The 12,588-nt window shown below is 37.4% G+C and overlaps 1 gene segment (V, D, J or C); it reads right to left on the reverse strand.

The window, feature by feature from the left end:
* Window positions 1-2,079: 2,079 nt before the first annotated feature.
* LOC127507692 (immunoglobulin lambda constant 7-like) overlaps window positions 2,080-12,588 on the reverse strand; it is a 45,749-nt gene continuing 35,240 nt past the window's right edge. Inside the window, 1 exon segment of the C gene segment in view lies at window positions 2,080-2,574. Within this exon segment, the coding sequence occupies window positions 2,258-2,574 (317 nt within the window).

The following is a 12,588-nucleotide window of genomic DNA, read 5'->3' on the forward strand; positions in this document are numbered from 1 at the left end:
GCCGGCCAATACTGAATCAGCGTTCTGACGTAGAACCTGGAAGAGCTGCAATGTAAATAGTGTAGCAGAATGACAGGGAGAGATGAGTTTGTTGAATAAAATCATTATTTTTGTTTTGTTTTTGAACACAAAAAGTATTCTCGTCGCTTCATAATATTAAGGTTGAACCACTGCAGTCACATCGACTGTTTCAACAATGTCTTTAGTACCTTTCTGGACCATGAATGACGGAAATTTTCGTTGCTTTCAATGGAGGATAAAAAAACCTCTTGGATTTCATTAATTTGTGATCCGAAGATGAACGAAGGTCTTACGGATGTGGAACGATATGACGGTGAGTAATTAATGACAGAAATTTCATTTTTAGGTGAACGAACCCTTTAATAAATAGAGCTGATGACTTTGATGCCATCCCTGATCAGTCTGACAGTTGAACTGAGTTTGTTATAAACTGTAACATGACGACACATTCAGTCAGCTGCAGTATCTCAGTAAAGGCTGTTGAACTGAACTGTTAGACGCTCCATTACTGACACTGCAGTTCCACACAGTAGAAGAGCACAGTGTGTTTTAATGCTGCTGGAGCTCATGGATGTTGTTCAGTACCAGAGAACTGAGAAATCTTCCACCCTGAACACTGATATTGTGTCATTCAGAAACACAATTAAACCAAAGAGCTGCTGCAGTTTATTACATCAACTAATAATGAGCCCAGAACAGTGTAGAATGAATGATAGAAAGTGTTCAGTGACCTTACAAAATATTAATAATGACCAAATCAATAATATACATGATTCTGTCAATAGACTTCAGAAATGTGTGTATAATTGTTTGACATGTTTCACAACACGAGGAAGTTGTTGGAAAATGTGTTTGTGACTGATCTACAGTCTTCAGGATAATGATTTAAATAGAGAGAGTCACTTTGCATTGTCACACATGCTTCAGTGCTCTGAGAGTGTTTATAGTGCTGTGAGTTTAACACTTCATGACTGAGAGCAGAACAGAACACAATCTTCATCATCACACAAGACAAAAGATCAACAATGAACACAATCACCTTCTTCATCTGGACTCTCTCTGTGTGTATTCAAGGTAAATGTTTTAATAAAATTTCATGCTAAAATATAATAATATAATCAACAGTGAATCTTATACAAATATTCTGCTTTTTCTAACAGGTTTCAGTGGACAGGTGACTGTGACTCAGACTCCTTCTGTAAAAACGGTTCAGATTGGTGAATCAGTCACTATAAACTGCAAAACAAACACAGCAGTGACAGATTCCTGTCCAGGTTCATATACTTGTATGGCCTGGTACCAGCAGAAACCTGGAGAAGCTCCTAAACTCCTCATATATGCAGCAACAAGCCGTTATACTGGAACTCCATCTAGATTCAGTGGCAGTGGATCCAGAACTGATTTCACGCTGACCATCAGTGGAGTCCAGACTGAAGATACAGGAGATTATTACTGTCAGAGTTACCACAGTGGTCCAGTGTTCACACAGTGATAAAGAGTGATACAAAAACCTCAGTCAGTCAGACGTCACAGTGATGCACTGATACAGCTGAGAGATACTGCAGCTGCTCATACAACACAATCACACACAACACTGATCACAGACAAACACTAATAACACTAGATCATCTAAATCAACATAAATCTTGTGTTTATGAAGAGAATGAGTCAGTGTTTAATATGATCATCATGTTTTAGGTGTAATATATGATCCCTGTCAATCAAACTGAACAGACTGAATTCAGTCACTTCTGCTGTCTGGACGTGATGCTTTCCATTTGATTTTCATGACATTTTCATATATATTTTCATCACCACATTTTCAGCAGAAGTGAAACTGGTGTGTTCCAGTCCAGATCATGTGACCAATCAAACAGTGAGACTGAAAAGCCCATTTGCATTGTCAGGGTGGAGTGATTCTGATCCTCTCAGAATAGAGCAGCTCTGTCACCAGAGACCATGTTCAAACCCCAAGAGCTTTATTTGACATTTACATCAAGCTTGTGAAAAGCACCTGCATCTTCATCTGTTAGTTGAATGATGTTGTCAGACACAAAGTGAACTTGTTGAGAAGCTTTATTGAATGTTACAGCAGATTGAAAGATCACACAGTGCTTTGACACGCTAGCTCTCTTTCAGTATTGAGTTGTAAATCACTACAGCTGCAGCACTAGACTCATGTGAATCCTGCCTGACACAGGACACTCAGATACGGCTCATCTTCAGGAGAGAAACATCAGCACTCAGAGCTCTTGTGGAACGAGACCTCATGAGGAGCTCCATCATGTGTTACTCTGCAGACGTACACCTCTCCCTGTTCCCAGCGTGCTTTGCTGAGGGTCAGGACGCTACTGCGGCTGTAGCGGCCGTCCCGCTGGCTCTCTGCGCTGGTCACAACCCCCTCGGTGACCTCTGACCCGTCCAGTGTCCAGCTCACCAGCGCCCCCTGTGGAGAGTAAGAGCTGAGCAGGCAGAGCAGTGCGGCTGAGTCTCCAGAGATCTGCAGAGAAGAGGGCGGCAGCAGAGACACTGAGGGCTTCACTGTGGGACCAGCTGCAGGAGACAAACACAACACATTCACAAACACAAAGAAAACACACTGTTTCACTCACAGCATTTCAACAGCAGCAAAAATCACGACAATCTGATCCTTCATGTCATTCAACATCACTAGAGCTGATATAATATACAATATACAAACTACACAATCACTATATACATTTAAATCAAACCTCAGAAATGAAACTCAATATACTGAGACACTGACTGCTTTAATTCCAGCAGTTTTTGCATCCCAAGATAAAGCACATTTTTACTTACGTGAGATATTCAACTCAAAATGTAACTCAGTTTCAAAGTTTGACTAAAGTTCAGGCCAAATGATGATTATATCACTGATAAGAACTAGAAAACAATACAATTTGTAAATTGTACTTGAATTATAAAGTACTGAATTATAAGCACAACATGAGCAAAAGAGATTCAGTATCATTGACTGAAATACAGAAAGTAGCAACATTTACATTCTGATGTCAGATCTATTTTTTTTTGCCACGTATGATATCTACAATAAAAATGAACACAGTATAGGAATAAATAAAGGAAAATAAACCTGTAATAAACTGATTAAACTCACAGTGAGACTCATTATGGAAATGCATTTAGAGATTTTTTTTTTTTTTTTTTTTTGAGAGGAATAATGCTGTTCTTCTGAATGTATAAACATGATAATATCATTGTTTTAGATTAAATAATTATAAAACAATATCAGTAACATTTTACTTAAAGCCTTCATACACAATGTATTTTAAAAGTATTTTAATGCATTAATTAATCTTTCTTTTATACATTATAATGTGTGTTTGATCTCATGAATAATTATAACTGCAATTATAACACATTATAATACTTATCTATTCATTGTTATATTGTTACACAATGCATTAAAACTCATGACAAACAACCATTTTCAGATGTAATAACGAATTTGCAAATATTATATTGCATTTTTGCATTTATAATGCACATTTTAATGCACAATTATTTATGAAAAGATACATATAAGGCATTATAACATACATTATGAATACCTTTAAGGCTTCAAGTAAAGTGTTACAACAATATCTAATAATAATCGCCATTAATGTTTTTCTTGCTTCAACTTTAAATCATTTTAACTCTAAATTGTTCTTTATTACACTTTATTGTATGCTGACAGTTACATTGTACTGATCAAATAAGTACTGAGTAATATTAATTAACTGCATGTACTTACTATAGAGTTACAGTTAGGGTTTGGTTCAGGGTTAGTTACTTGTATTTATGCATAATTTACTGTTATTACTATAATAAGTACATGTAGTAACGTGTAACTTCTTCACCTTAAAATAAAGTGTTACCTTTTTTTCTTAAATAGGAATTAAAAAACAGACTTACAGACCACCAGTTTAGTTCCTCCACCGAAAGTCCACCACAGTGATACAATCTAATGAAACGGTCGTACAAAAACCTCTATTCCACTCGAGTGAACACAAACTCCAGCAGAGAGAGAGAAACAACACTTCAACACACTGATATTAGAAGAAACTCAGATCTTCTCAACACTCAAACATTCAGTTTGGACAAAATGCTTCTCAAAGGAACAACAATCACTTTTTCACACAAACAAGCATTTATTGATCTCATTTACAACAGACATGATTCATTTTGGCTTTATATCCTATATTTCTCATTCGTTCTCTCGTTGTGTGCTGATATAACACTGTTTAAAGAAACAGATCTGTGACCTTTGACCTTTGACCTCTTTTATCATGGATGATGTTGTGAGTTTCTCATAATGATCTTCTGTTCTTCATATGAAACTCAATCATCATGATTTACAAAAAACCTGCAGCTTCAGACTTCAATCTTCAGTGAAAATCTGTTCAAATATTGAGTTTACTGAATAGCCAAAGTCAATAGAAAGAGTCAACAATGAAAATATAAAAGATATTTTGCATGTTCTACACAGTGAAGCATGTTTTCATAGTCAGGTCTGTTATAAAAGTATCTGGACTCATTATGAATCTCCCAGCCTGGTCTCATTGTTAATACGCAGGTATAAATACGTAACTTTCCAAGACACAAAACACTTTTGTACGTTTAGAAAGGTGCTGAAACGTACAATATTGACGAATTTAGAGGACTAAAATGTAAAAATACTTATTTTAATATTAATATTTTTTTCAGCGAAAAAAGTAAAATATTTACGAATCTTTCATGTCAAAAATATATAATGTATAATTTCCCTTGTATCGTTTGTAGATAAATGTAAGATCCCTAAACCCCATCCCGAACCTAAACATACCTATTTTACACAGAATGTTAAAAGAAAAAAAAAAAAAAAACATAATGGACAGAAATGTGTAGGAAAATGACAATTTTAGTAAAAATATAACATTAAAACAATATTTTGAGCCGCTAATCCTACACCTAGCCCTAAACCAACCCATAACCATTTCTTAAAATTTATTTATTGCGAAAATGTCCAAAAGTGGTACCAAAAGTAGTTCAAATGATGATGATGAGTTGCAGTCGCAGTCCTCTCTGGCAGTAATAGTTTTTTATAGGGTACAAAGCAGAATTTAACTTATTAATCCATGAAAATATGAATCCGGCTTCTCTCCGTGAAGACCCGCACTCATTTCAAATGTCAATCCACTGAAACACGGCATGTTGCAATCTGTGACGAAGCAGGTGAGAACCAATGAGTGTTCAATATCAGTGCCGTAAACCATGTCGTAATGGTTCTTCTTCTTCTTCTAGTTTTATGACTCCTAACCGTAGTCTTGTGTAGATTATTTCCTCTCTTATATTTCTACAACCCCTGGCAAATGGAATCACCACACTTAGAGGATGTTCACTCAGATTTTTTACTTTATAGCAAACAAACAAATCACAGATATGACACAAAAAAGGTTTTGTTCAATAGCTTAACATTCTGGCTTCAGGAAACATACCTCAAACAAATCCACTTACATTTTTTTTTATTAATGGCATGTCTTTTTCCAGAGCAAGTAGAGGAAAAAAGTATGGAATCACTCAATGTTGAGGAAAAAAAATATGGAATCATCTATTTCCATTTTAAACAAATACTGGGACAAGTCTAAAAATGCTAATTAGTCAGCAGTTAAAAGGGAGTGCTTGCACCTTAATGGATTGTTTGACTTGGCTAATTGAAACGAAATATGGCCCCAAGAAGAGAGTTCTCAGTTGAAACAATGGAAAGGATTACATACAGAAAAGCCAAATGAAAACGAGTACTAACACTTAAACAAAAGAAAACAAGGTTACAGTGGGATAAAGAGAAGCGATCATGGATTCTGGATGATTGGATGAAAGTGTTATTCAGCGAAGAATCGCGGATCTGCATTAGCCAAGGAGATTACGCTGGAACTTTTGTCAGGTGCCGTTCTGATGGAAAAGATAAAGACGACTGCTTGAAGAAAACAATCAAATTCCCCAACTCATTTATGATATGGGGGTGCATGTCAGGTAAAGGACCAGGGGAGATGACAATCATTACCTCAACAGTAAATGCACTGGTGTACACTGAAATTGTGGACACTTTTCTCATTCCATCGATAGAAAATAGGTTTGGTGATGATGAAATAATTTTTCAGGATGTTAATGCATCTCGCCACAGAGCAAAGAGTGTTAAAGCTTTTCTTCAGGAAAGGCATATCAACTCAAAGACATGGCCAGCAAACAGTCCAGATCTCAATCCAGTTGAAAATTTATGGTGGAAATTATAAACACTGGTCCATGACAAGGCTCCACCCTGCAAAGCTGATCTGTCAAACGCTATTTGAGAAAGTTGAAACCAGCTTGATGGGGAATATTGTTTGTCATTAATGAAGTCCATGCCTCAAAGAATCTAGGCTGTCAAAAGCCAGAGGAGGAGCAACAATTGTTTTTTTGTTGATGATTCCATATTTTTTTCCTCAACATTGAGTGATTCCATACTTTTTTCCTCTACTTGCTCTGGAAAAAGACATTCCATTAATTGAAAAAAAATGTAAGTGGATTTGTTTGAGGTATGTTTCCTGAAGCCAGAATGTTAAGCTATTGAACAAAACCTTTTTTTGTGTTACAGCTCACATCTCCCCTGGACTCCATTTCCCATGATCCTCCATGTTCCACACCTGAATGCACTTCCTCATCAGCTTTCCCACTCTCTCCGGATTCCCTGCACCTGTTCGTCATCGTTAGCACTCCCTTTATATTGGACTCACTCCCTGCACTCCCTGTCTGTTCTTGTTGTTTGGTACCTTGGATTTATGTGTTAGCTGTTCTGTTACTTTGTTTAATAAATCACATGTTTTGTAGAAGTTCAATTTTGACTCATCCCTGCTGCAGCTACATGAGTTATAACAGAAGAACAGACCAAACTAAGAGAACTTCTACAGAAGAGGGGAATCTTCATTGTCCCGATCCCTCCGGCTGGCCCAACATCATACAGCTCAGCGGTGGACCGTCTATGGGCCCTTCTACAGGATGGTCGCCCGCTGGAGAGGTACGTGGAGGAATTCTCTGAGCTTTCTTGCCTGGTGAACTGGCCAGATGCTCCACTTAACACCTGTTTTCTGAAGGGCTTGGACGAGGACATGATTCGCTATATTGAACCTGCATGTTTCTTTTCCCTAGTCGAGTCTATTAATCTGATTCTCTTCCTAAATGGTTCTGATTTTGAAATTGAAGAGGTTTCCTCCGCATACCCCTCCAGTGGGTATTCCCCTGTGGTCCTGCCAGATCCAAAGCCCAGACTACCCAAGAGGAAAGCCACCACGAGGCCCAGACGGCCTAAGAAAATGTCCGCTGCCTCACCTGAGCCTCCAGTGAAGCCTGCTGCCAAGCCTAAACCCTCACCTAGAGAGGACCATTGGCTCATAGACTTTTGGGCGGAGCCAGTGGCTCCAGCTCTCCAAGAGCCAGCTCTGGTTCTCCTCGAGCAAGCGCTGGTTCTCCAAGGGCCTACTCCAGTTGCCCACGAGCCCGCTCCAGCAGGCTTCCACGAGCCACCCCATGAATCCCTTCCTGCCACCACTGAATCCCCCAAGAAAATTTTACCTGTGGGTGGGGAACTTGTGGGTGGGTCCCCTGACCCGCCATGGCCGCCCACGGCCCCTGACCCGCCATGGCCGCCTGAGTCTCTAGACCCGCCCTGGAGACCTCCGTTCTGTTACTTTGTTTAATAAATCACATGTTTTGTAGAAGTGTAGCTGCAGTAGGGATGAGTCAAAATCGAACAAGTTATAACATTTTGTGTAATATCTGTGATTTGTTTATATGCTATAAAGTAAAAAATCTGGGTGAACATCATCTAAGTGTCGTGATTCCATCATTTTTTCCAGGGGTTGTATTATTAAATGTTCTAACTTTAATTGATTTTTGAATTCTGTAATATTCTCTTCCTTTATTATCTAAATCCCATATTTTTGCCACTGTTTGTCATTATTACTTTTTATTATAGTTTTACCTTCATTTTTTTCCAAGAGGAATCTCAATTTTATCAGTAAGATTTAGTGCTTTTTTCGCTAATTTATCAGCTTCCTCATTACCTAAGATTCCTGTATGTGCTGGTATCCAACTAAACTGAACATCTATTCACAATCTTTCTAAATTTAACAATGCTGTGTATTTTTACGTTTTAGTGCTATAAATACATCAGTATTGTATGTTTTTGTCTGTCTGAAAATGTAAGTAAATGTAAAAATACACACATTACTAAACTAATTAAAAATAACATTAGTCAGAATGTAAATGATCATAGTGTAACATAGTGTATATTAGTTTGTCTGTTGTAAATCCTGCCCACTTCTTTGCATTGTCACACATGCTTCAGTGCTCTGAGAGTATTTATAGTGCTGTGAGTTTAACACTTCATGACTGAGAGCAGAACAGAACACAATCTTCATCATCACACAAGACAAAAGAACAACAATGAACAAAATCACCTTCTTCATCTGGACTCTCACACTGATCGCTCAAGGTAAGACTGATAAAAACTGACTCTGGTTGTGGTGTTCTTGTAAAAGTATGATGGTAGTAGTTTTAAACAATAATTGTTTTTCTTTTCTCTTCTTCAGAATCCAGAGGAGTGACTCTGACTCAACCTGAAGTTAAAACTGTCCAACAGGGTCAAACAGCTACAATAGAGTGTCATATAGATGTAGGAATATTTGGCCCCTTTTTAGCCTGGTATCAGCAGAAACCTGGAGAAGCTCCTAAACTCCTGATTCATAGTATATACACCCTCCAGTCAGGAACTCCATCTAGATTCAGTGGCAGTGGAACAGCAAATACTGGACGAGATTTCGTTCTGACCATCAGTGGAGTCCAGACTGAAGATACAGGAGATTATTACTGTCAGAGTTACCACTATCCAGAGAGTAACTGGGTGTTCACACAGTGATAAAGAGTGGTACAAAAACCTCGGTCAGTCAGACGTCACAGTGATGCACTGATACAGCTGAGAGATACTGCAGCTGCTGATGGAGGATCACAAACAACACAATGATAATGTTTAGCAAAGTTTCTAAAAACTTTTAAAATTGTGTTTTTAAAAGTGTTTTCTCTCACTCCAGGATTGAAAGTAGTTTCTTTCACCAGTGGTCGTGGGGAAAAAAATAAATAAATAAATAATAATAATACTAACTAATCAGATTTTGTCTGAAAGGTAAGTTAGAAAGTTCTTGCTTATAGAAGTGTTATAAGGTAATATGACATTCAGATATTCAGTATAACTGCACTCTTGATCATGTGAAACTGCTTAAATGTGGCAGGATGAAAGAAAACTTAATTGTAGACAAGACCCGACAGCAATGAACAGAAACAAAGGAACTGAATTACATCAGAAAACAAGGATAATTAAGAATACACACCTGAACTGAATGATGAATCAAATTAACAACCATGACAACAAACTCAACAGGGGGAAAGTGGAAACTGAAACAAAGTCCAAAATAACTGAGACTGTGACAGTACGCCCCCTCCTGGACAGGTGAGACCTCACACCAACAGATGGATGGAGGAGGCTTCGGTGGAGGATGGAGATCCGGAGAGGGATGAACAAACAGAAAGTCCAGGGTGGTGCAGGTGGAGGAACTGACCAGGGGATGGTCTTGAACAAGAACAGACAGATCCTGACCCACACCACAGCCAGGACTGTAAGTTTCATCAAAATTTAAATGTTGACATTAACTAACCTCATATATATTATATTATAGCTGTATATCACTGTCATATGGACATTACTTTGACACACTCATCTCTGACTGATAACTGAATATTGACTTAACAAGAGACTATTTAAGTGACAAAAGAAATTTTAAGTTAAGAGACACAAATAATATAGAAATGCAAATGACCTGCATGTATTTGTGAAATGATGTGTCAAAGCAGAAGTCGTCTCAAGCTGGTTTTGTGATCTTGACAATCAGTTCAATGTTCTTCAGTGGCCTTCAAGATCACAGATCTGAATCCAACAGAAAACCTTTGGTACAATAAGAGATCTGCAGATATTATGGGATTCAATCATGTCAACATGGAGCAGAATCCAGAAACCATCTTGGAAACCTTTTATCGCGCCTTCATCATTAGTTTTTACTGCTTTGCAAATGTGTTTTTATCTTATATCTTAGATTTTTACACTCTTGTCCCAGACTCAAACGTTCAGTCTAAGCATGTGAAAATCCATAAAAGATATCCTAATATTACTACATTTTAAATCTATGATGACCTAAATAAACAAAGAGTGAAATAAACTGAAACAATTATTTAAAAATGATGACCATATAGTTTCAGCATCATTTCCAACTGTTTAAGAGACAATAGTGTCAGTGGAGATGACTGAGATTAAATATGAGACATGTGATGTATGTGGAAAACAGAGAAATAAACATAAATATCAGTTATGAATGCAATATTTGTACTGATTATGATCATGATGAAAAATGAGGCTTATTGCAGAATTAACAGTGATTAACAATAAAACATCTAAACTAAATCTGCAAATGATTCCATTCATTTCCCTAATAATATACTGGACAATGAATAATAATCCTGTACATGCAAATATATTACAATTTAGCAGTAAATGTACACTGTTCTTAAAGAGACATCTTCACTATGGTGTATAAATACACTGATGACTGTGATGCCATCACTGATCAGTCTGACAGTTGAACTGAGTTTGTTATGAACTGTAACATGACGACACATTCAGTCAGCTGCAGTATCTCAGTAAAGGCTGTTGAACTGAACTGTTAGACGCTCCATTACTGACACTGCAGTTCCACACAGTAGAAGAGCACAGTGTGTTTTAATGCTGCTGGAGCTCATGGATGTTGTTCAGTACCAGAGAACTGAGAAATCTTCCACCCTGAACACTGATATTGTGTCATTCAGAAACACAATTAAACCAAAGAGCTGCTGCAGTTTATTACATCAACTAATAATGAGCCCAGAACAGTGTAGAATGAATGATAGAAAGTGTTCAGTGACCTTACAAAATATTAATAATGACCAAATCAATAATACACATGATTCTGTCAATAGACTTCAGAAACGTGTGTATAATTGTTTGACATGTTTCACAACATGAGGAAGTTGTTGGAAAATGTGTTTGTGACTGATCTACAGTCTTCAGGATAATGATTTAAATAGAGAGAGTCACTTGGCATTGTCACACATGCTTCAGTGCTCTGAGAGTGTTTATAGTGCTGTGAGTTTAACACTTCATGACTGAGAGCAGAACAGAACACAATCTTCATCATCACACAAGACAAAAGATCAACAATGAACACAATCACCTTCTTCATCTGGACTCTCACTCTTTTTATTCAGGGTAAGACTGATAAAAACTGAGTCTGGTTTTGGTGTTCTTGTAAAAGTATATGATGGTAGTAGTTTTAAACAATAATTGTTTTTCTTTTCTCTTCTTCAGAATCCAGAGGAGTGACTCTGACTCAACCTGAAGTTAAAACTGTCCAACAGGGTCAAACAGCTACAATAGAGTGTCATATAGATGTAGGAATATACAGCAGCTTGTTAGCCTGGTATCAGCAGAAACCTGGAGAAGCTCCTAAACTCCTGATTTATCAGATCAACAGCCTCCAGTCAGGAACTCCATCTAGATTCAGTGGCAGTGGAACAGCAAATACTGGACGAGATTTCACTCTGACCATCAGTGGAGTCCAGACTGAAGATACAGGAGATTATTACTGTCAGAGTTGGCACCATATCAATAGTAACTGGGTGTTCACACAGTGATAAAGAGTGGTACAAAAACCTCGGTCAGTCAGACGTCACAGTGATGCACTGATACAGCTGAGAGATACTGCAGCTGCTGATGGAGGATCACAAACAACACAATGACAATGTTTAACAAAGTTTCTAAAGACTTTTAAAATTAATAGAGTGAATATAAATTTATATATAGTCATTTATTTTTATATAAAACAACGGTAACACTTTACAGTAAGGTTCATTTGTTAACTATGTGACCGTATGAATGAGGTAAGGGTGGTGATTGACACTCGTGATCACCAATCAGCAGCGAGTGTTCACTATTTCAGGGCTGGTTAGTTTCAGCCTGGGATGCGTCACGTCCGGATCCTCCCCTTTTTCTGTTACGGTGGTTTCAGGTATGCGCTGATAGCATGTAGCGTTTTGCTAATGTTTTTATTACTGCTCGTGGCACTAATGGCTCGTTTGTTGTATCCCCCCATATGAATAAAACCTGTATGTTTCACGTACAGCAACCATATATCTTCCTTACTCAAATCAGCCAGAATTTCCTTATGTGTTTCATATAAGTCCAATACATGTCATATACAAAATCAGACCGATTATGGCCACTTTCATACTAAAAATCACACATATGGGATTTTTAGGTCATATATGAAGTCTTATATGAGTTTTACATGACAACAGTATGCAATAGTATATGATTTTAGTAAAAAATGTGTATGAATATCAGTAATTTCCTATACAAATCATTTACAATTCTTGATTGAATCATATGCG

Source organism: Ctenopharyngodon idella, chromosome 24, assembly GCF_019924925.1.
Source record: "Ctenopharyngodon idella isolate HZGC_01 chromosome 24, HZGC01, whole genome shotgun sequence".
Taxonomy (NCBI): domain Eukaryota; kingdom Metazoa; phylum Chordata; class Actinopteri; order Cypriniformes; family Xenocyprididae; genus Ctenopharyngodon; species Ctenopharyngodon idella.